The sequence below is a fragment of the Falco biarmicus genome, chromosome 6 (assembly GCF_023638135.1).
Source record: "Falco biarmicus isolate bFalBia1 chromosome 6, bFalBia1.pri, whole genome shotgun sequence".
NCBI lineage: Eukaryota > Metazoa > Chordata > Aves > Falconiformes > Falconidae > Falco > Falco biarmicus.
Genome location: NC_079293.1, coordinates 61,634,307 through 61,658,855, shown reverse-complemented (window position 1 = coordinate 61,658,855; position 24,549 = coordinate 61,634,307). Strand labels below are relative to the sequence as shown.

General features: G+C 46.3%; 1 protein-coding gene across 1 annotated transcript in view; it reads left to right on the top strand.

Moving 5' to 3' along the window:
- The first annotated feature begins 273 nt into the window (after positions 1-273).
- The window catches only part of SLC35F1 (solute carrier family 35 member F1), a 253,934-nt gene continuing 229,658 nt past the window's right edge, over positions 274-24,549 (top strand). Inside the window, exon 1 of the mRNA XM_056344452.1 lies at positions 274-911. Within this exon, the coding sequence (XP_056200427.1) occupies positions 709-911 (203 nt within the window). The 5' untranslated portion in view covers positions 274-708. The remainder of the gene's footprint in view (positions 912-24,549) is intronic.

The window sequence follows — 24,549 nt, the reverse complement described above, 5'->3', positions numbered from 1 at the left end:
GTGTTTAACGGGGTGAAGCCCTGGGGGTAAGCGACCCCCCTGCTGGCCCGGGCCCCCTCGCGCCCGCCCCAGCGCGCAGCCCAGGCGGGACGGCGGCAGCAGCCTGCGAGAGGGACCCCCGGGACCGCCCCCGCCCCGCTCCGCCGCGCATCCCGCCCGGCTCCCGACGCCCCGCGGGGCGCCCGCGGCTGCGGCGGGGGGGGGGAGCGGGGGCGCTGCCGCCGCCGGCGCCCCCTGGCGGCCCCCGCCGCGCTCGGCCGGCGGCATCGCGGCGCGCAGGGGCGGTCGCCGCCGCACACGGCTCCGAGGGGGCACCGCCGCCGCCGCCGCCGCCGCCGCGCCGTGACGGTCCGGGCCGGGCCGCGGCGGCAGCCGTGAGCTGGGGGTGCGCGGGGCGGCGACGAGCGGGGAACAAAGGGGATCGAGGCGGCGCAGCGGCGGCTCCGCCGGGGGGAGGCACCGGCTGGGCGCGGGGGGTGTGGGGAGGAGGAGGGTCGTCAAACTGCTGCCACTTCGTCGACCGTGAGCGCACTCGCTGGCGGCGGCGGCGGCAGCCCGCCCCTCGCTGCATGGCAGCCCAGTGAGGGAGGAGCGGGCGAGGGTCTGGCGCTGCCCGGAAGCCGAGGGAGCCAGCGCCGGCGGCAGCAGCGCCCGCCGCCCTCCCGCCGGGATGCGCCCCGCTCTCCGCTGAGGCGCAGCCCCGCCGCGATGCTCTCCCCCGAGCGCCACCGCCACCACCGCCACCCCCCGCCGCCGCAGCCGCCGCCGCCGCCGCACCACCCGCCGCAGCCCAGCCATGTCGTGGCCACCATCGAGAACCTGCCGGCGGAGGGCGGCAGCGGCGGCGGCAGGAGCGGCATCTCCGCGCCCTCCTCCAGCGTGCGCCAGAGGATCAGGAAAGTGCTGAACAGGTGAGCCCGGGGGAGGGACCGGCGCTCCGGCGGCGCGGCAGGGCACGGCGCGGCTCGCCGCCTCGCCGCCGCTCGCCCTGGGGCGCGCAGGTCCCGGGGGCGGCCGTCGGGGGAGCCCCGGCCCGGCCCCTTCGGCGGCGTGGGGCGGGGAGGCACGGGGGCTCCGGCGGGGCGGCTGGCCCGGGCTGGCAGCGCCTTTCCCGGCGGAAGCCGCGGGCAGGGGGCGGCGGCGCGGAGTCTCCCCCGGCCCATTGTTGCCTCCGAGGCGCGGCGTGAGGCGCGGCCCCAGCCCGCTCCCTCCCCGCCGGCACCGGTGCCGATGCCGGTCGCACCTGCCCGGCCCGCAGGCACACCCCCCTCGGCGGGGGTCCCCGCTCCTCCCGCCAGCCGCGGCTCCCCGGCCCCCGTGGCGGACCCGCGGGGGGCGGCGGGCGGAGGCAGCCGACCTCCCGCTGCCGCAGCCCGGCCGGTGGCGGAGGCGCCGCCGGGGAAGTTGGAGCGCGGGCGCCGGCCGGGAGGGGCGGCGGGTAAGGGAGGGGGCGGCCCCCGGTCCCGGCGGGGGTCCGCCAGCCGCGGCCGGGCGGGGCCTGGTGCTCCGGGCGGCCGGGCGGCCCCGGGTGGGATTTTTGCCCCATCCCCGGCCAGCTGGCGTGGTCAGGGAGACGCAGGCTCCGGCTGCGGGAGCGGGATGCCGGCGAGGTGCTGGCTGCTCGGTCCGCCGGGGCGGGTGGCTCAGCACTGGCAGTGCGAGGGCAGGAGAACTGCAGGGTACCCGGGGTAAATTATTTCAGCGAACGCACAAGAAACCACTGGAACCGTCTGACTTAAATCCGTGGCGCTCTCATCTTTGCCAGTTGTTTCTTCTGCACTGCGTTCGATTAGGGCTGAGGTTTTTGGTACAAAACAAGAGTCTATCCAGAGCCTAACTGGTTGCACTTCTCCAGGAGGGAAGGGGCCTCAGAGCTCCTGTCTGAAAAGCCAGCTGAAGCCATCACTTCTGCCTAGTGACTTTTACGTGCTAAATAGAGCGGTTGCAGCGTTATGAGCAGCAATGGGATGGTGTGCACCAGCACCGGCCTCATTGTCCCCGCTTTAGTTTCGGATACGTGTGGTGTGGATGAGCTACCAAGAGAAACAGCTCTTCTGCCTGGGTATGCTGCTTTTGAAGATGAAGGTCATTGAATCTTTCGAGCTTTTAAACATTAGGAAATCATCATTGTCACTGTCTTTGTTACAAATGCCTGAAGGTATTTGATTGCTCGTAGATCATTGCTATGATATGCAGTTAATTGTTACCATTCTAGGAGGATCCTCAAAAGCACTGGTAAGGGAGGAAATACTTACCCTTTGTTATTCGACCATGAGAAGGATTGAAAAGAAGTCGACACAAGTAAGAGCTGCTTCAGCTCAAACTGAGTTACACCTTTTCTTGTACATTCACATTTGCAACTCTCACTGTAGTAAATTTCACTCAATTTCTCAGCCCAACAGCCTGTGTCATCTTGGGTGTCCTGTGCTTGCAAAATCCTGCTCTCCTCCTGCTTGATCATCCTGATGTGTGTGTCAGTACTGAAATAAGACACTAGAGAAGATTTCTCAGGGGCAGCAAGAGATGTATGAAGATGCGGTGAGCTGTTCAGATACAGAAGCAGTTGGTACTCCAGTTCAAGGGTGGGTAATAGTGACCTCTGGGGAGCCATCAAATTGGCCACAGTCGTCTTGTCTAGGATGTGTTGGATTAATTAGTATAGTTGAAGCAGTTACCATGCTTATGCATATATATGACCCTCAGCCATAGATAAAGAGTCAAATCATTATTTATTGTTATATATTTATGAATGAAATGAGACTATCTTGATGCTCTGTTTTTTGAACGGGGAAAAGGATAGAAATTTACTCTGGTGACCAAAATTCAAATTTCGGTTCTGCTTCGTAAACTTGAATCTAGAAACAAGACCTCCCATTGCCTAGAGGAAAACCCTAACGAGCAGGAACCCAGTCATGGTTTTGTGGACATACCCTTTTCTCCTCCTCAAACAAGAAACAGGAGTAAAATTTTTCCAAATTTCTGTGATTTGTAGAGAGCAAGAAGACTTGTTACTGTGGTGTTTAAAGGCAGCCTTTTCTTTGTGTAAGAGAATCTTTAGCCCACTCCAAAGTCTGTATGGAGGGAAATTTTGCCGGAGTTAGGTTTCCTTTAACTTTACACGCGAACTAATGACTCAGCCCGTGTAATGTCATGGCTTTCATGCAATATTTCTGTTGATGCAGTGAAGTGAATCCTGACACAATGTTTATTTTTTCACCTTCTATAGAAATAATAGCATGTGATGAGTAAAGTAAAGGAAAAAATACGTATGCCAAATTCCTAAAGAAGCAGGAGTCCAGAACGTGCCAAACATTGGTTTCCTCAATGTTTTACTATTGGGAAAGGGTAGCACTTTCTCCATGCTGTGTATACTTTGTGTGCACCATTTGCTTGAGACTCATTTGTGAAAGATTCCTGATTGACTCATTGACTTGAGCTCATGTGATTCAGTTTTCTGCTAGACAGAGTGGGGGCTTTTCAGACAGAGGAACAAAATAAAGTTTGACAACAGCTGGGTTTGCCAGAAACCTGCTTGTAGCTGGTAGAATCATGGAATCATAGAATCATAGAATGATTTGGGTTGGAAGGTACCTTTGAATGTTATCTAGTCTACCTCCCTCTGCAATGAGCAGGGACATCTTCAGCTAGATCAGGCTGCTCAGAGACCCATCCAGCCTGACCTTGAGTGCTTCCAGGGATGAGGCATCTGTTACCTCTCTGGGAAACCTGTTCCAGTGTTTCACCACCCTCATCATAAAAAAATCTCTTAATTCTATCGAGTCTGAATCTACCCTGTTTTACTTTAAAACCATTCCCCCTTGTCCAGTTGCAACAGGCCCTACTAAAAAGTCTGTCCTCAAGGAGGGGACAGGCTCTGGTATGGTCAGGGAGGAGACAAGGCATCAGGACAGTGGGGATAGACACTGGCAGAAACTGAGCATCATTTCTCTTTCGTTTTATATGCAGTAGTTTGGTCACCCAGGCACTTGTTGATTCCAGAATTGCCTTTGAAGGCTTCTCTTTAAATTGCTTTACAAGCTATAGAAACTTACTTTAAGTTCACAACTCTCCTCCCTGTTCACTCAATAGATCCCAAGGTAACAGAGAAACACTGTAACACCAGCACACCTCCCCCCCGCCCCCGGTGTTTGAGAGAGGACATACTGAAAGCAGAACTGGTTGACTGTGAAAATCTATTTCAGTGATTACAGCAAACGCTCCACTCTGAAAAAGTTTCCCATAACAGAAAACCAAAGTAAAACACAAAACTGAAGGGTCAGAATCTCAGAGGACTGGAGATGCTCAATGAAATTGTAGGTTTTACTGGAATAGTTTGGATATAAATTCTGAGCTGCCAATGACAGTGAACAGGACCTGCTGCAACAGGAACAACCTTCCTGCTACCCTGGAAGTCTGGAGAGGGTGACTTGGCATTGCCATTGCATTAAGAGGAAATGTCATGGTGATTACATACTGCAAATATGTTCCTGGACCTGTGACTCACACCTGTGGTCCATGAATCCCATCTGCAGGGCCCTGCCTGGTACCTTCCTTGTGACATTTGCTGAGTAGGTGTCCCTGGCTGACCCTGGCCTGCTATATTTCAGGGGAGAAAAGGAATAATGGCTGCTTGCTTGCTTGCTTGCTTGCTTGCTTCCCCAAAGCCTCTGTGAAGCCAAAATTGGACTCCACCGACTCTGCTTGCAGAGGACCACTTAATAAGCAGTGACTCACCTGCTCTGCATTGCCTCCCACCTATAGCGGGAAGCAAGAAAAAAAGGAGAAAGTCATGTGGTTTGAAGTTCTGTGGTTCTCAATGCTTCCATCCCAGCACCTGCATATTTCAGAGATAGCTGTTGGTGAGTATGAACTCGCTCTGTCTGGCTGTATCCCAGCACAGAGGGGTGGCTTGTCTCCCTTCCCTGCATTCCCTGGATGACCTGAAGGGTGAAGAGCAGAGAATCACCTGCAAAATGTTGCCTGTGGCCCCTGAAGCCAGGTCGATCTCACGTTGGTAAAGTTGGTTGTCACCTCTTCAGAGGAACTGGGTGAAGAATAAACATTGCTGAAACACAGGGGGAGCACCTTGCCAAATGATCTCTTTGGGGGATTCTTGCAAGTTATTGATCTAAATGAGAACCAACGAATGATACGAGGACATTATCTCTGTAATCCTAGGCACCAGGACAAGGAGGGAAGATGAAGTTTCTGCAAGGAAAATGAGTTAATACCTTTATATGCTATAGCAAAGCTATTTTACCTAAATAAACATGGTTATTCTGTAAAACAAAAAACCCCATACTGTAGCTGTGTCAATGAACTCAGGCCTCCAAAGTAACATCTAAGGCCCTGCTGTTGTATTGCTTTCCTTGGTGTGGACTTTTTTAGAAAGCTGATGGCACATACATTTTTCTGGGTTTACCCACCTCTACCTTACAGTACTTTCTTAACGAATACTTGCTGTAAAATCTAGCCATGCCTTATCTTGCTGTTTCAAGGATGTCTTCATGAGCTTTTTCTTGCTCTTTGTTGCTAAATGGCGCTTCGTATTTTTCAGAAGATTCCTAAAAATCATGTCAGAATATTAGAGACATATTCAACTTGATATCAGAAAATGGAGTAAGAGTAATTTCAGGCACTCAGTCCCATGCCATCTTTCAAATAGCTTTGTAGTTATGTTCTCAGCTCCAGTGAATTGCAAAAGCTTTCTGTGGAGGAGTGTGAGTCTCTACTTCTTTGCTCACTTATTCACCTAATCAGATAAATTTTAGCCTTGGGCATAAAGCCAGTGTATGGTCTAATTACCACTACCTTTCTTAGGAAAAGGAAATAAAAATAATGTTGCTAATAAGAATAAATCATTAAGCTCGGCAGTGATTTACTGAGCAAAATTATACGAAGAAAAGCAATTTGGATTCTTGTCAGAAAGCCCAGCTGTTTGGGTACAGTCTGAGTAAAACATTTTCCTTTTCCTTTTTTGTATGTTACAGGCTCAATTCATCCCTGATAATGGAGTTGAGGAAGAATTTGGCTTGCTAGCTGGCTACCTTTGAACTTGAACTGTGTGTCAGGGCTGCTAATGCTTCAGAGATGAGAGCTGTTTAAATGACACTGCAGGTATCAAATGCTCTAACCCAAGGATTTTTTTTCCTAGTAACACGTATCCACATAGTAAATCAGGCAGAGGGAGTTTATGTGCCAAAAAGAACCTGAAATTGAATAATAATGGAATTGAGGCAACGTATTTCATTGCCCCAAAGCAATAACACCTCTCAGTTGACTGAACAGAGAGGAAAACAAACCAAATAATTTATGGCATTTTTCCTTAATGAAAAGCAAGTCAAGGATCAAACGTGTAATTTTTGGAATCCAGAAAAAGAGTGAGTATTCATAACCTTCACTTGCTTTACTTTCTTCTTCAAAACAAAAGGATTGACTTCCTGTGGGATTTTTATCTTCTCAAAGTCCACCCAGAATAGCAGTGACTATAGAAGAATGAGTCTGAGCCCAATTCAGATAGCTGTAGCTTTCCTTTTAGGTAAAAAACTTTATACATTCTGAAGTAAATCAAAGAAAATTAGTTCAGAGCGTAGATAAAGCGATTAGGTTGGCTTTCTTGTACCTGTTAGTATTACTCTTTTTGGTCAGGGAAGTGGGAAGGTTGTATCTGCCCGTCGAAAAGCATCCTGGCAGAGGATATAGAAATCAACTGATGCAAAACTGTCCTCCGTTTTCTTTTCTCATTAGTTTACTTCTAATCGCCATTTTGAAAGCCAGTGACCTCTGTGAATCAGCTACATTCCCAATAATTTGGGTGCATAAGGGAAATACCTCTAAAATGGGAGAAAAAGATGCTTTTCCCCTTCCCCTCCAAACAACTTATTTCTGTGAATGCATATTTATTGGAATGCCATAGCACACTTAAAATGCTTTGATTTAGGAGTGAAGATGAGCTCAGGTACATAAAGCTTCCATGTTTCTGCCTTAGCAGGTATTGGAAGTCTGTCCAGGTATGGTTACCAAGTCTCCGAGTGTGGTTTCCTAACAGGATTTAGACTCAGTGTTGGAAAGCTTTGTCCCCCTTGCCTCACTTTTGCTCCTGAGAATTTGCACCGCAGGAGATACAAGTGATGCTGGCCCTATTCTGAAATAGGAATTGTTTGAAGTGATTTGATATGGTGAAAGTGCACTGTAATCTAAACCTGTCAGCCCACGTACTGATTGGGAAAAGACTTTCCGGGGGGGGGGGGGTGGGCGATTTGGCAAGGGGAAATATGTGGGTGTCTTCTGTCTACCTATGACATTCAGAGGGCTGGTACTTACCGCGTGCCTGTCTGTAAGTGGGAATTTTTGACACTGGCTGTGCTGTGGGCTTTGGGAAGGGGTTACTGCCTCTTGAACTAGGGGGGTTTCAAAGGAGCAGCACTGTAAATGGCTCCATAGAGAAAGCTGGAGGAATGGACAGAGTGGCTCTTATGGGATGGACAGAGCAGCTTTAATGTGTTAATGAGGGGAAGGCCAGATGCCAGTAGCTATCAGAAGGGCTCTTTGTGGTTCTGTCGCTGGAGATGGCTGGAGCCTCTGTCCTTATCGTGGTTGTTTCTGCAGGCAGAGGGAAACACTGGGGCTATTAGTGAGGTGTTCCCTTCCTTTATGTCAGCAGATAGCCTTAAAGATCAGCACTTGAATACTGATTAGGGCTAATTACCAGGAAAGCTTAGGAAAAAGAACTTGCTGAAGAAGCTTGACTTTAAAAAACTACAAAAAATTGCTCCCCAAACCCAACAACAACAGAAAAGTCATGCTCAAAGGGTTGTGAGCTGAGCTCAAACTCACCTGTTGCAAGAACAGCTGTATGGGGACTCATAAATTGCTATGACTGTAAAGTATGTAAGTATTGGTGGTCGTGAAGTTCATGTTGTGAACTGCTGCATCTACCTGTCTCTGCTTATTTATGTCTGTCATCTGTCTCTCTTGGATTTTTACTGAAAACACACCAGTTTTGAAGCTTGCCTTTCAGCTTTTCTCTGACTTGCTTTCTCTTGTGATTTAAGAAAGCATTTCTTCAATACATGCTCACTGTCTGTCATTTTTCTCATAGACACCGCATGATTGAATTAGTGGGTTTGACTCCCATGCATCACGTTCTCCTCAGTACGGCTGGAACTAAAGAGCAAGAGACAGAGGAGGGACTGGCCCCACAGCCCGGCCACGCTCGGTGAGAGCACCTGTGCGCAATACTGCGTCGTACTTCTGCAGGGAGTGTGCCTGCTTTTTGGGATGTGCCACAGTGTGTGGCGCTAGCCAAATCATTTCCTAGGTGAGGTAGATGACCCTTGATCTCACCAGAAAGGTCTGTCCACAAATGATGCCCTGTAGGTGTCACTGTAAAAAATAGTGACACTTATTAAGCCAGCCTTCTGTTTGTAGCTGATACAGTCATTGCAGCCCTTAATTTTAGTTTCCCCTTAGTGTGGTGCTCAGTTGCTTCTTTATACTGCCTTTGCCTGCAGTGACGACGGAGTGGTGCTCCACCTTCAGATAAGTCTGAACTGTGGCGATGTGTAGGAACTTAGGAGTCGGATAGCAAATCTTCTCTTTTGCTTTAACAACTTTTCCTGTCAGAAAATGTAGATGAGTCAAAACCTTGGCAAGGAGGATTAGATTTTCTCAAGACTGCATGTTCGGCAGGGTTTCTTGTGTCCAGACTAGATATTTTTGGATGGAGAGTGAGTAAGACTTCATGGTAATCTGGCGATGGGAGTATTTATGTAGGAGACCAGGTTTAACTTTGCTTTGCTGCATCCCTGAGGGCTGCTGTGAACACATGAGATTCTCTTGGGATGAAGAACCTCAAAAGGTCATGGTTTTGTCCTAACGCAAAATGGGAGAGGTTTTGAGAATTAAAAGTTTGGAACCAGAAGGTGCTTTTTTGCCCAACTCATCTCCCAGGGCATTTCAGACTTCAAGATGTTCATTTACGAAAGCACACTATGCTTGGAACAGATTGCTGCATCTCTAATACAGATTAATGAGGTAATTTACATCCAGTAGCAAGACCATAACTATTACCTCCCAAGCCCTAGTGTTAATTGCAACCTGTAAGCCAGTATTAGCCGATGACAGAATGAAAACAAAATTTGAAACATTGATAGTGATGGTCATTAGTTTACTTACCCCTTTTTGGTGTTCTTTGTCAAAGGAGCTGTCACGCCTGTGCCCAGAAGCCTGCTTCACTGTCTTTTATTGGGCTGCATTGAATTTAAAATGGTGGGGTCTTCCATGCCACGTTGGTTCTCATTACTTTTCTTATCTGGCAAGTGTTTTGATGTGACCTAATGTTTTCTGGTTTCCATTTGGTAGAAATGGAGAATGACTTGGGAGGGAACTAAATGTTTCCCCTGTTTGGTGAAATGGAGAGGAAGCAACGTGGGAGGGAGATACCAGAGTCCATTCCTGCTCTGATACCTCTTCATCAACCTTATCGAAGAGGAACAGAGCTCCACTCCTGGATCTCTCCAGCCTAATAACTAAAATCCAGATCCTGAACGTAGCCTTGGGGCTGCCAGCTCAGACTCTTTCAGTGGAAGGGGGAGTTCGAAGGGTATGGACTGAACAAGAGTGGTGGCTACGAGGCAGAAGTGGGGGGACTTGTCTCTACCTTTTTTTTTGAAGAGAGGAGGTAGATGTCTAACTCTTCAAGAGGAGCCCTGAAGTGAGTCACTGACAGAGGTCTGATGCTCCAAGGTGGGTAAGGCATAAGCTGTACCCTATCCTATGCTTTCTTTTTTTTACCAAGATTTGGATCTTTATCTGCCTCTGTGGCTATTCCAGGGTACATTGTTCTTCTGCGTGGATGTTTGCTTTTTTTCAATCCCTACGATGATTCAAATGCCAGAAAAAACGTAATAAAATTAGATTAATTGCCTTTTGATTATTCTAAGCCCAGATATTTTATTGAGTTTAAGTAGCTCTGTGTTTTCAGTGGCTTCTGCAGCCTGATTTGGGCCATTTACCTTCTGAAATCTCTTCTTACTAGAAGCTGAGTGCCATAATGAAACTGAGCTGGTGTTTCTTTCTTGTTGCTGCTTTCCTTTTCTCTCTCTGCTGGTGCTACAGATATGAAATGCTTTTGATTATGGTTTCTAAACTCCCTGCTGCCAGTATATTGAGGTCTGTAGGGACTGTCCTGGGTAGACTGTAAGTGAGGAAGGACAGCAAAGAGGAGGTAGGTTGGGAAGAGTTGAGCAGGGAGCTGGAAAATATTTTAATGGGTATGAGACTTGATACTCGAAGGAAATAAAACTTTAATATTGTAGATGTAGTTTTCACCACACTGGGTATGAGGATTAAGTACCACCAGGCAGAAAAAGTTTCTAAGCTTCATGTAACATGGTGGGGAAAAAGGCAGCACCCAAATACATGTGATGATCAGACTGAAGTGCCTCCTCTTTCTCTGTGACCTACCTGTCATGCACAGGTAACTTCCAGTCAGATTTCAGATACTAGACCCCTGCTGTTGGGTGCCTGCTGTGCTGAGGGGGATGCTTTGTAGAAAAACAACTGTTTTTCTGGAATTTAGATATCATAATTTGCAGAAGTGCAGTCCAGCTCATCCCAGAGTGGACAACACCTCTGCGTAGCCCTGGAGACCTTGTTCTGTTGCTTTCTCTAAATGTTCTTCTACCAAAGCTGTTCTGCTTTGATTTAGTGCTCACCAGCATTTTTTGACAGCATACTTCAGTACTTTTTTGGGTCCACTTTGTGGTGGGGGTGGGGGAATCATGTCTTTGAAGAGAATCGGTAAAGTCCAGGACATCTGGAGGACTTAAATCTAGAAGCACAGCGGCAGGGTGGTGTTACGGTTGTCATACGTGTGTGAAGGCACTGCTTACAGGCATTGACAAGGAAAATTCCAGATTTTGTCTTATTTAACCAAAAAGATGACATCTTATCAGAACAACTATTCATTAGGAGAAAGGCACTCAAGGAGTGAGGCAGAGTGAGATGCAGTGCCATGTGGTGGTTGGAGGGTTGCCAGAAGTGGAAGAGTTTCATTGCATCTATATTAACTAAGTGAAATCCCTGGGATTCAGAGTTTCTCCTGCTTTAAATAGGTTACTTGAGTTTAAGACACCAAATAATTCCCTAATAATTCACTTGAAAAAAGGACTCTGTCTGTGTGTGTGTTTAAGCATGCAGTATCTTTTAGGATGAACTACAAGTTACCTGAATTTAACGTCCCATTATAAATAAATACATTCTAGCACATTCTAACTAGTAGAAGAATTTCTGTTAAATTTGATGCCTGAAATTGTTCATACTCATCAATTGGGTAGCTATTACCTTGTTAATGGAACTTATTATTACTCACCTAGATTAATTTATTAGATTTATTTCTGTACTTTTAGAACCTATAGTTGTATTGAGACATGAGCCCGCAGAATCAATACCAATTTCTTTTCTCATTTATGAATGCACTTACTAACATCCAAAATACTGTTACACTTGAGAGTGTTTAGCTGCAGTTTATTTTGAAGCATACGCTCCAACAATTTTAAATTTGTATTTCTTCTTTGTCCTTTAATGATTATTTTTTTTCCTGTATGTGCGCTCTGTTTGAGCAAAATGCCATGCATTAACCATCAAGCGAGTCATGACCATACTCCAGTCATTCGGACTAGCTGTGCAAGATTAGGGCTCTGAGACCAGACCTAATCTTTGAGATGTTTTTTTGTCTGCTGTTCTGTGTGGCAGGCCCAAAGCAGGAGAGGGAACAAAGGTATGAATGTAACTTACAAGTAAGTTGCCTGCCAAATGTAATATATTTGCATGTTTTTCTTTGAGCAGCGGCGATGCGTGCGTTTATCTTTCAGAAGCAGTGGTGTTTGACTGAGAAGCAGTAGCAAAGCCCAGCTGAAATGGATAACTGATGTGGGGCTTGTGCACTTGCTTTCAAGAGCATGAATGTCAGACAGGATCTGCTGAAGGCTGGCAGTGGGGGGGGAGGGGGGGGGCAGTGCAGGTACAGAGGAAGAAAGCTATTTGGTCACCTCTGCCATGCCAGCTCAAGACTGGTAGACAGCTGATGGCAGGGAGAGATCAGTCTTCAGGCAGTCCTAACACTGGCATTTCTGTTCCCATTGTAGCATCAGTTGTGCTTGAAGAGAATCATCCATCCTTCCTTTGGATGGACCAGGAATGTTCTGTAGATCTTGGGAAGAGAATTGCAGGGGTGGGTTGATGTCAGCCCAGCCTTTAAATCCAATCCAGAGCAGCTCACCGTTTCTGTGGAGAAATCTCCACCAGCTGCAAGTGCAGAGATAATGTTTCATCCAGTGGTCTTGTAAGGTGGCGCTCAGTAAAGCTAACTCTTCTCCAGTCAGCCTTTCTTTGTGGTTTTCCAGTAAAAGTTGCCGTATCCACTCCGTGTGCTGCTCATCTCATCACTTTTTGGCCTGTACTTAACTGCTGCTGTAGCTGCTGCTTGTGCACCAGTGCAGTTGCTGGGTATTAAAATCTTAAGCCTGATAAACAAACACCAGCATGCACAAAAGGACCAGTCTGGTGATAAAGGGAAACTGAGGGGAAACAAAACACCCCCAAAACCATCATATATAAGTATGATGCAGAAGCAGACATCAGAGTTAGAAAGCTGGGGAGATGGCCTGTGAGTACTATTGGCCTGATTGAGTTGTGGGGTTTGGGACCAAAGCCAGTGTGATTTCTGTCATCTTGTCTGTGCTTGACTAAAAGTTACAGGAGAGCTGGTGGACAAAAAGCAGCCTGACCAACCCGTTGCAGTGATGGGCAGGGTGGGGTGGGCTTTTGCCTGTTTTTTTTTTAGGAGAAGCTTGTATTGCAGCAATGGATGGGGGGAAATACTGCGTTTTGGAAGACTTGGGAAGAAGTTACATACAGTAGCTCCTGATGTACAGGCCAGGATTGGAGACCAGTTAGTTTTTTGGCCTTGGGCAAATCTCTCAACCTCTCTGGGTCTGGTTCAGCACCTGTAAAATGCGGATAATTAAACTTAACTACCTGGAAGAGTTGTTGATTAGTTAATGCTTGTAAAATGCTATACAGTGCTATAAAATACAGTGTAGTATTCAGAAGCATCTGGTCTACAGTTACTGTAGTGCTTTTCTGAAACTTTATGGGCAAACGTTTGCCAAGAAACAAAATTACTAGTATGTGCAGTACATGTAGGCTTTGGGAGATGAGGGGGCAGCATGTTTTCAAAGGTGTCTAACTTTCCTAAGGTACCTCCTGTCGGAATGCAAGGGGAGGTTTCCCTAGGACACCCATAGTGGTCTGGCATTGAAATGGGTGTTGGATGAGGTGGGGGCTACAGAGGGGGGGGGCTCTGGCAGGTGGCGGGAGAGCTCCTTGCTCCACTCCCAGCTGCTTGTTCTTATTCTTGTTCCTTTCCCCAGCCTCTTCTTTCTTTGTTGTCCTGGGGGAGCTGTTTGTGTGGTGGCATGGGGAACCAGGCTGGTGGCTTGATCCAGATGGGAAAAAAAATGGAAAAAAAAATTTCTGTAGTTGTTGGTTTGTATTTCCAGATAGCTGTTCTCTCCAGTGTAGTTTGTCATGTGGCTACAAACACATGGACCAGTACAATGCAAAGGCTGGTACAGGGGTAAGAAGAGTCTGGAGAGAAAGTAGGGGTGGGGCTGCTGAAGCTCTCCTGACACTAGAGATGATGCCAAACACGAAAGATGTTGCCATCCCAGAGGTTTGAAGGTGTGTTAGTGAGCTAACAGTCTCGTGTATGGTACAGCAGCATAAGAGAGGTCGTGTGGTGATGAGCTGGTCCTGGCTGAAGCTCACCGTGCTGTGTGAAACTCTTGCTAACAAGGGGGAAGGAGCTAAAGATGTGCCAGAGATGAGCCTGTAATAACTTCTGAGATTAGCACCTTGACACTATTATTTGGGACACTTGTGATGTGAATATATGGCACTGTGAACAATGCACACACACACATATTACTTTGGTTTAATAGGAGACTGTAAAAAAAAAAAAAAAAGTGGTGGTGCTAGGAAAACATTTCCTAATCGGCCACTCCCGCATTAATACCTAGTTGTTAGGAGAAGGTGGTGATCTCAGACACTTCACAGAACTAGGGAAGGTAAATATGAGCTAAGGCTGAGGACTGAATTTGTTCTTAAGTCAGCTTCAGGGACTGCCAAAAGGAGGTCTCACTTCTGTCTCTTCTCTGCTCCTGGACAATTTAATCCTTCTGCTTTTGCTAGGCCATGTCTGGTTCCTTTCACATTTCACAGTCAACTCACTAAAACAGCAGTGAATTAACCTGCCTGAGAGAGGTGGTTGTTGCTGCTGCTGGGTCTTCAGCTAACTTTTGAGTAGAGTAGTGCCTGGACTGATGAAAGAACTGAGAGCTGGTGAGCAGGGAATGGGGAGAAGCAGGAGCCAAGGAGACAGAGAAGATGGGGACTGGAGGTAAGAGAAACTAGGAAGAAGGAAGGGAAAGTACCTCTTTCTGTGGCCACAAGGTTTTTATTTGGCTCACTATATTTCAATACTGTGTCTGAGCTAACTGCTTGTTGCTAGGGTCTATAGCTTCCTTCTGCCCATGCTGTCCTGTCTTCTCCCTTGTTATAAGCCCTCGTGCTGATGTTCCTGAGGAGAGTGGTGATGACCCCAGGTGAGAGAGACCTGGTGGGTATCAACAGTTGGTAAACAGTCAGCTGTAGCCAATTCCTCACTCAAATAGGGGGGGAGGGGGAAATGATGTGATTATACCAGGAGAGGAAGAAGAAGGCAGCCTGACATTTGATTGTGTGAATCTGGATGGAGCTGGTGGAAAAATACAAACTGTTAAGTGCTTGCTGTGCTTTTGGAGGTGGTGGTGTGGTGCAGCTCTAAATGGACAGCAGTCTTCCTTGTTATACCTTCTTTTTATTTATTTTTAGGCAGGGCTGAATTCAGTGGGGATGGGTGTTTGTGCAAAACCTTAATATGAGCATGCTCTGTGTTTCCCTGGTGCTAGAAGATGGAGCAGGAGCCTTATCCCTGGTACAGCTTTTTTCACAGTAACTGAGAGGTGTGTGTTCATCAGGTCTAAAATCACTATATGTAGTGTGTGGCAGTGCCCCTGTGGTCTTTATGACTCACTTCTGCCGCTCTGGCAAGGTGTACAGTAACCTTGCTGCTGCTACTGATTAGGAAAATAGCAATTGATCGGCAGCCACTGAACTGGTTCATCCCGCTTTCCATGACAGCATGCACTGTATTACAGCCTTCTCCTATATGCTGTGCTGTGAATCCTGGTTTTATTTGGCTGATGTGACCTTGGAGGCCTATAGCCATTCCCTGGCCTCTCTTTTTCTCCTGTTTCTCCCTAGAGCCAGCAGCCACGTGATTGCTTTCCCAAAAGCTGTGCCTTTGAGGGAGCACTCTGATCAGCAATCCCATGGCTTCAGTTACTGGAAGAGTTTCTTAAAAGCAGAACGTCCACCAATTTGATCACCTCTGGAGTGGTCACACCAGGGTTCTTTCTGGGTAGGCAAATTGTACTGATATAGAAAGACAGTTTTCTGGGAGCATTTTTTTGTTAGCTCTGCTTCCCAAATCGATTCTGTATCCTCCTAGCATGCTGTTGCATTCTCCCTTGCTGGTGTGAAGAGGGGCTGCACAGTTCCAATGTATCTCTTCACACCTTCTCCTCTCCTGCAGCCTGTAAAGCTGTTGTATTTAGAGCACCAAAAGTGCAGAGGTATGGAGGAAAATGGGTGTTGTAGAAGACAATAAGCATGAAACAGTATGGCTGTATACTGTGCCTGGAGAGAAATAAGGAATTAACAAATCCAGACAGAGAACATCCCCCATTGTTCAGTTCTTCATTGTAATCCTGTTGAAAAAAGGTGGAAGTGATAATAGAAATTCCAGATCAGGGCCTAAAGCCTCTTTAGGTTGAGAATTTCTCCTGAATAAAAAAAAGAAATACATAAAATAGGGGCATTGTGGTTTATCCAGCTTGAGTTTCTTGGCAAGTTCTTTTTATGAGTGGTAGTAGATGAAGGCTTTCTAATATATTAAGTGGAATTTAGGAGGTTTCACTTTTGTGACTTGGGTCAGAAGGTTGTGTTTTTTTTCCGTATGAGGAGCTGAGTGTGTCATTGTTTACAGATCTGGGTGTTAACATTAGTATTTTTTTTGTGACAGTACTGAAAGCAAGTTTGGCCATGGGTCAGCCGTGATATTTTCTTTTATTTTTGGCCTGTGCTCTAATGCAGGAATTTCTCTGGGTTGTGGTTCCCCTGTATCCCCTGGGTTACTGTCCAGCACCAACTCAGATTGTTAGCTGCGGCTGGTCTTGTTTTGGGGAAGCTTAAACCATTAGTATTGCCACATTCCTGTTCTCAGTTAAAGCTTTAACAGCTTGTAAATAAATACAATCCAAGTTGATATCTAATTGATGGTGTGGGGGGGAAAACCTCACCAGTAAACCCACATGACCCATGGGTTGGTCAAGCCATATGTTAGACTGTGAAGGTCTTTATTAGTACAGACTCTGTTGACTTTTAAAGTAAAAAACCCCAAACCCCAACAGAGCTACAGGGCAATATACAGCAGTTCATGGTTTGATACCAAAATGAGTGAGTGGGAAGCCGGGAAGAATCTTCCACATAAATTCTGCTAGTGTTTGAATTCCAGTTGTTGGGAGTGGGGAGGTGCAACATAACAAGAATCTCCATCTCATTTTGTCTCTCTCTGTCTTCTGTGGAATAGGAATAAATTGTCACAGAGGGAGGAAGGACCTGTTTCTATGCCTTTTGGGTGTTCCTGATGATTGTCACTGCTCTGATTTGTGGTAGGCAGAGATTGCCAGGTGGCTTGCAATGAAGTAGCTTGCACATGTGGATACAGTATAAACACATCGGCTGTTTTTTGCCCCCAACCAATGCAGCCCATCGAGAACCCTGTTACCCTTTTGGATGTGTGTGTGGGTAAGAGGGCACGATGCAGTTCTGTATCTCAGCCCAAGTGCGGGTGGTGTGATGCCCTGGTTGCCATAGCAATTAATCGCTGCTTTTAAGGGCTGGTGCCTACTACAAATCCCTGTAAATTGCCCAGAACAGTAGTTAATGCTGCTCCTTAGGCATCTTTCTGGCGTGGGATGGAGAGGTTTTTTTTTTTCCTCTACTCACGAAGAAAGCCATAATAACTTGGTATATGCAGTTGGACTGGCTTTCACCTTCCTGGGCTTGTGGAGACATAGGGAACTTTTGTGAAGAACAAGTGCAAAATAGATGGGGATGTGGTGGCTTCCAGCTGCGTGTATGTAGGCTTCATGTGACCAGCAGAAAGCCCATGGCTGGGAAAGTAACAAGCATAGTCTTTGAGAGATGTGCATGGATTTTTTTTTTTTTTTTAGTTGTTATTGGAAGGTTTACACCAGACAGTTAATGTGTATGTCTTCGGCTTTTCTTTGTGCCTTACAAAGAACAGCTGTGAGTTACTGTGCTGTTTGTATGAATTTATGTAACCATGATGGAAATGAAAACCAGCTACAGCAAGACTGTAGTCTACGTTTGTCTGTTTGAATAGGTAATGGGAGAGAAATAGGGGATGTTTACTATGTCATTGTTCCAGAAACGTGAACGGCGGTGAACGCAGATATTCTTAAAAGTCTTCCTGTAAGTTACAGCCCTGTTCATTTGAAAGGCAGTCTTGATTTCCTCAGTACATTCTTAGAAAGGTTGGAAACACCTGTCCAGAAGTTTGAGAAGTTTTTTTTCTTCCTTGAAGGCATTAAAATCTGTTACCTTTAATACTGCTTCTCAGGAAAAAAAACCTACCAAAAACAAACCCTGTGAAGGGAAACAAGTTTAACGGGATAAGCTATTAAATGCACAGTATTCTCTCTTTGTCTTAAACAAAGTGATAGGTACAATTCAGAACAGCCTTTTTTTTTTTTTTTAAGAAAAATGAATGTTACTATGATACATATACATTCATATACACAACATATGTACATGGAAACTTGCACTTACTTTTATCATGGGTAAGATGTTAGCTTTCTTTGGTATGCCAGATCAGAGTCAAACGTGACAAAATAGATGAGGAAACTTTGATTATCAGTAGGATTAATAGTTGTGCATGCTGAGAGCATGCTATATAACCTCGTTTTGGGTGATTAGTTTAGTCCCACTAGCCACAGATGGGGGAATATATGATTTAGAGAACTACAGGAACATAATATTGGTTTGCTCTATTTTTGATATTTCAGTATTTGAGAAGTATCGTGTACTAGTGTTGATAATTAAACTGTAGTTGAAGAAATAGTTGCACTTCATCTTATGTATGGCAGATCACTGTGATCTTTCAGGACTGGTCAGACTGGAGCAGCTAGAGGCGAAGTAATCAGAATGGACCCAACCCACAGCATATGGCTTTGCAGCCATTACTCCTGCCCCTTATCAAAGAGCTTTAAGCTGAAAGTGTGCAAGATTGCTGTTCGAGGACTGCAGGCTAAGGTCTTCTTTTATTCAGTTTCCCAGGCAGATCCCCCATGATCAGATTTCCTGTCTGGAAGAATAAGAAGTGGTTAAATAAAGAGCATTCTCTTCTCTTCCTTCCTTCCTTCCTTTTCATGGAGCCTGTGGAAATCCCTTTCCCAGGCCTGCATTGTTCCTGGCCAGCAGTGGCTGGTGAAAGGCCCTGAGGCAGATGGTGTTCTTGGGGTAGTACCTGTCCTCCTTGCCAGCTGTCCTGGAGGTACTAGTCAGAGAAGGTAACATCCTCCAGCCTGGTCTTGCCTGTGACAGTCAGAGCCCCCTCTTGGCATCTGGATTGGGAGGGCTTGCAGGACATGGGGGACAGAGTGAGCTTCAGTCCCTGCCATAGTTGCAGCTCTTCATCCAGGGTGATTCTGATGATTCAGCAGAATGAGGATTTGAACCTGGGTATGCCCACATCCATGCTGTTGCCAGAGCTAGCGGACTGTAGCCTCTTGCCCCATTCTTCCCAAGAAACTTTGTTGAAGCCAGTATATTTTTTTCCAATGCAAGTTTTTCTTTTGTCTTTTTTTTTTTTTCCCCTTCAATGCAATATAATACTACAATGGTATTTTTTCTTCACTGTAAATATTCCAAGCAGCCCTGCATGCATGAGCAGTGCTTGTCTTGAATATGTCAGTGTGTTTATATGGGTTCTGGTGTCATGCGGTGCATCGTATTCAGCAGTCATCCTGCAGAAGTCCCGAAAGCTTCCTTTCATCCTTCTCTATCTGCTGCAGTACCAGGACACCCCTCTGTGGAAACGGTGGGCCAGGTTCTCAGGGCTTTTCTTAGGTGAAACTCCCCCAGGTCCCAGTGGGACTGTGCAGAGTCTGGTAGGGGCTGGCAGGATATACCCTAATGTGATAGCTGAGACTGCTCTCCAGTTACAGTATCTTGAAGCCCAGCAGAATGGCGTACAACAACTTCTTGCAGTGCCGGCAGAGGCAAAGAGGAAACTTTCCTGTTTCAGAGTGGCAGATGCCATCCAGTCCTCTCCAACCTGTTAACTCCCAGCAGCTTTCGCAGCAGCGCAACCAGCAGGGCCCGCTGCCAGTGCACGGGCTCTTTCAAAACGATGTGTCGTTTGCATCTCTTCTCCAAGCAGGCTGCTTTTTGAGGGGCTTGCTTGTTGACTGTGGTAGAGCTGACAGATACCTGTTGTGTTTTTAGAGAGATGTATGACAGAGAGGGGAAGATCAATGGGTGTTATAAGATAAGGCAATACTCTGGTATGGTGTTGGTGAGCTGGCAGCCGCTCGCTCCTGCAGCCTCCCACCTGCTGAAGCTGAGCTGTGCCGGGGGTGGTGGAGAACGGTGCAGCTGGTGGGGTGGGAAAAGAGGCCTTGGTCTCGTGTGTCGAGTGGTCCATACCTGAGTCTTCCCCACTAAAAGCCCTGGGTCCTTACCACCTCTGGGCCACCAGACAGCTGGCAGGAGCCACCATGGCACGTGCAGGAGCTGCTGCTGCCACGGCCCTGCGCTGCTGCCATGGGATGGCTTCTGCAGCAAGCCCTGCAGCATCATGCCTGCTCTGCCCACCCTGAGCCAGTGCTAAGAAACAATTTTATTTTATTTTTGTCCTTTTACTGCTTTGTTTTTGTGAACTACTAGTCAGTTGTCCCTTTTCCTCTGATCCCTGTGTGGCTGTTGTTCCCTTCACCCCCTCACATGCAGCTTCCCCTTCTTCTCCCCAGCTTGGCCACCTCTTCTTCTTGCCCTTCCTACAGGTATTCTTAGGTGAGGGTCAGATGCTCGGGTCTCTTGGGGTAAGCGGTTGAGGGTTTTGAGACTGAAATAGCACAGCTGCTTTTTGGTGCCTGCTAGCCTGGTATCCTCTCCCCCAGCTTCTCTGGGCTCTCATGGAGGTATTTGGTTCCACTTAAAACGTGTGCAGGCTTGAAGGGGCTTTGAGGAGCAGAAGTAAGCTGGGTCTGTTTTCCCATGGCTTTAATCTGTTTAGCATGTCTCATGAAAGCAACATGTCTGATTTCATGTAAGTTTGTATTTACTTTTAGATTTGATTTCTGTGATTGAGGCTGTTCAGTGTGACAATAACCATCTGATTGGAGATGATGTCTCTGTGACAGTAGCTTCACTGTCACCGTGGGCAGGGCTCTGAGGTGCTGGTAATGTGCTCTCAGGGCTGTGGAACTTCCAGCTCCCGAGAAAATCACGTGCAGCACAGCATCCCCTCTAGTGGAAGAGCAATTTTAACTGATTTCACCTATATCCTTGTTATGTTATTTTTAGCTGCTAAGATTAATGCTGTAGTGACATAATTACAATGTAGCGGTCTGAATATAGAACAAAGCTCTTTAGTTTTAACCTATGTTCTGATGTGCAGCCCCTCTCAAGCAAGGCATTTCCCTGGTTTGCTTCTGGTTTTACCCCCCATGGATGCAGACAGCAGCCTTGCATCGGGAGACTTGGGAGTGTTTAATGAAAAAAACAGGAAAGATATTTATAAATGCTTCTAATTTGTGTTGTAAATATAGGCTGGCAAGGGAGTGGAGCAGTCACAGTGAAGGAGAGTAAGAGGCTATAAAGGCTATGGCACAGATATGGAAGAGTCTCTTCCATCTCTCACTGCAGCTCAAGAAAACATAAAAGGGCAGTGTAATTGGGATGCTGTTGAATTATGTATAATATTGGCACTGAGTTCCCCGTTAGTTTCATTTTGGTGATGCTTGCTTTCTTGCCAACAGAATAGTCTCTGTAAATAAGCTGCCTCCTCATTTACTTGCATGGCCTGATTATATACAATTATCCCTTGACTGTTATGACTTCTGAAATTAATACTGAGCTCAGCCAGGTGGGTATTCTAGGACTGCATCTGAAATACTTCACTGCTTTAACTGACCATGTAAGCACACATGCTTCAGCTCCCAAAATGGGAAAAGCCACTCTGCTGACAGCTTCATTGCCTTTCTTTAGGTTTGTTATCATTGGAATCACTTGTCACAGTAAGAATGGCCTCTGACATTATTTTAAAGACTGTACCTTCTTAACAAAGGTAAAATTGAGAGTTAGTAAAGTATATTATGAACGTAGTACTCCTAGATCTTTTATGTCTTAAAGTTGACACGGGAACAGAACTAACAAACCTGGGCAGAAGGCTTTTGTCCAGCCTCAGATCCAAACATGTCTGCAAGTACACTGCCTACTTCACAGCTTGCATCCTTTGCAGCATAACTACATTCTCCTTAGCTTGTGGAAACTTTGGTTCCATTTCTGAGCTCTCTGTCTCTGAGGCATTGGTATCTTTACTGCTTAAGTGGTAGAACACAAATTTCTCTCCTGTCAGCAGCAGAATAGCCATCTAGAAATTCAGTGCCCTGGCCATATGATAGCCAAGTATGTGCATTCATAAGCCCAGACAAGGAAAAAAGATTGAGATTTCAGGACACAGAAATCTACAGCAAACAGTGTTACTTGGACAAAGATAAAACTGTTGACAAACTGACATTAACTACAGTTAACAAACCTGAAATTTCAGTCTTAAGTATTTGAAAAAGATTGTCTTCAGCATATAGAAAATAAAAATCAGTGTGGAGTGTGTTAGAAAAACAGGTGTTTACTTGTAAAGGTTACAGAGTTTGGCCCTACAGAAGTAGGAAAAATGAACAATCGCATCTTGTGTGGTATCTGAAGAAGGCAAAGAAATCAGAAAGAATATAATTCTCAAGTGTTTTGGTATCTGTGTAGGGTGGCGTGGCATACTCATGAAAACTAGCTTCAACACAAAACCTGCCTGTTCATCCTGAGCTGTAGTATTAAGCTTAACACAACCTTTCTTAACTTCCTAAATAAAATACTACTTCTCCATGTGTTGAGCTGAATTTTTCTGGCTGATTTTGGGTAAAAATTAGCCCAAAATACATTGAAGGGAATCTGTACCCTCCAGTATGCCAAAGATCCATTTAGCTCCCAAAAGCTCAAACTTTCTCCTTGCTGTCTTTGCTAGAAGTTTTTGTGTTACTGTCCTTTTCTGTCCTAGCTCTGTTCTAGCTCTGTGTGTTGTCTTGCAGTACGTTCTTAGAAAAGAGGTTATATTCATTTTGGGGTAGGAAGGCTGAAGGGTGTGAAAAAACATGTATAAACTAACCTGTATGTGCTACTCATTTTTATTTCTAAGGGACAAAATCTGAAAGTCTTGTCTTCTGCTACAGCACAGAAAATATTTGGGAACATCTCAGAAAAAACATAATTAGAGCTAATGGGATAGGTACAAAAGCTGGGTAATAGAGAAAAGGAGTTGATGGATATACCTATTTGAATCTGGACTAATCTTTAATGGAAAAAGAGATATCATCCAAACTAAATCACAGAAAGCCCTTCCAAACCTATGTGGAGGAAATCATCCTTTGCTGATGGAAGGATGGAGGCACATGATCTAAAACATCCTTTGTATCTCTGATTTCAGTGATTACTTTTTTTTCTTTTAGCTCTTTGTCAAAGCTGCAGTTTCAGAGTTATTAAAGAAAAGGATGATGGATTTACATTCAGACCTGAGGCTTGTTATATCACTATGATGTGCTACGAGTTATAATTTGTCATGGGCATCCTTCCTGTGCACGGGCAGGGAGGAGACCCTGAGTGGTGGGCTCTGTTTGTCTCCCTGCAGAGCCCCCCATGCCCTTCCCCTCCAAGCGGTGATGGGGATCAGATCAGAGTGGCATCCCAGACTGCAGCTGGTCTCCCCTGCAGGGGTTTCCCATGACGGGAGCAGAGCAGCACCATCCTTCTTGGCGGCTGCCTACGGGTGGGAGAGCATACATGAGACTGGGCACAGCAATAGCTCGCGCTTCTTTGATGTGCTGTTGGGCTGCTTTGTGCGCTGCAGTCTTCTGGTCCCCTCCTTTGTGGCCCCTAAACTGTGATTAAAGCCTCAATGAGTGTCCCTGCGCTAGGCAACGGGGGAGCAGCGCCTGGAATCCACTCAGTTCATTGATAAAACCCGAGCCTGAAAGAATGATGATGCCTTTGTGCGAGTGCATCCAGGCCTCTGCCACAGGCTGGCTGCCGCCGAATTCTGCAGCCCCAGCCCTCTGTCGCTTAATCTGAGCCACCAGGGAGTTGTCTCTTGGGACCCACTCTGAGGTTTTAAATCTCTTGTGTTAAAATAATGTGTCGGTGCAGAACGTTGCATGAGCTTGGGGGCCCTGACGACTTCTCCGAAGAACTGTGAGCATTTGGAGGCAGAAATGTAGCAGAGACCTGTTGCACAAAGAAGTGAAATGGCATTTGGCAGTCTGCTTTGAAAGATAAAACCCCCAAACAAACAAAAAGAAGTGGTGTGGGTTCCTCCCCCCCAACACAAATGTGAAGCAGTGGCTACACAGTGGCTGTGCCCTGGTAGCCAAACAATAGATAAACTGAGCGTGAGGTACGTACCTCTGCCTGCTGGCCTGAGGGCAAATATTGCATCTAGAATAAATGGGTGAAATTCCATTGAGTTAGTGGAGTAGCACCGACCTGAGGTAGCACTCTCCCCACCCTAATTATTATTTCTTATGGAAGCCCCAGTCACGCTCTGAGGCTGTGAATGAGTGGCATTTTTCTTCTAAGGCAGATAATCCAACCGCTTCACTATGAATGGGGAATGGCATGTCTTTCAAATTACCACACAAACGATGAGAACATAATGATTTTCTGAGATTTACAAGTGGAACTGTTAAATTGGTTTGTGATTTAAAACGAATTTTAGATTTTGCTCCTTTGAGAATTTTCTAGCTGCTTCTTTTTTGTGGACTAAGCAGAAAAATAATGCAGAGCTTGCACTTTCTTTTTTTTTTCTTTTCTTTCTTTTTGTTTTTTTTTCTGCTGTAGTGCCTGAATGCATGATGCTTTGTTTGACCTTCAGCCTCCTGATGCTGATGGATAGAGGCTTGAGAACTCTTCCTTGTAGCTATTTTTTTGTTGCTGTAGATACAGAGCTGTTGTTTCGAGTAGACATCTTCATGCTGGAAAAGAGGAGGAAAACTTCAGTTCCCCAAAGATTAGCCAAACTAAAAAAAGGTC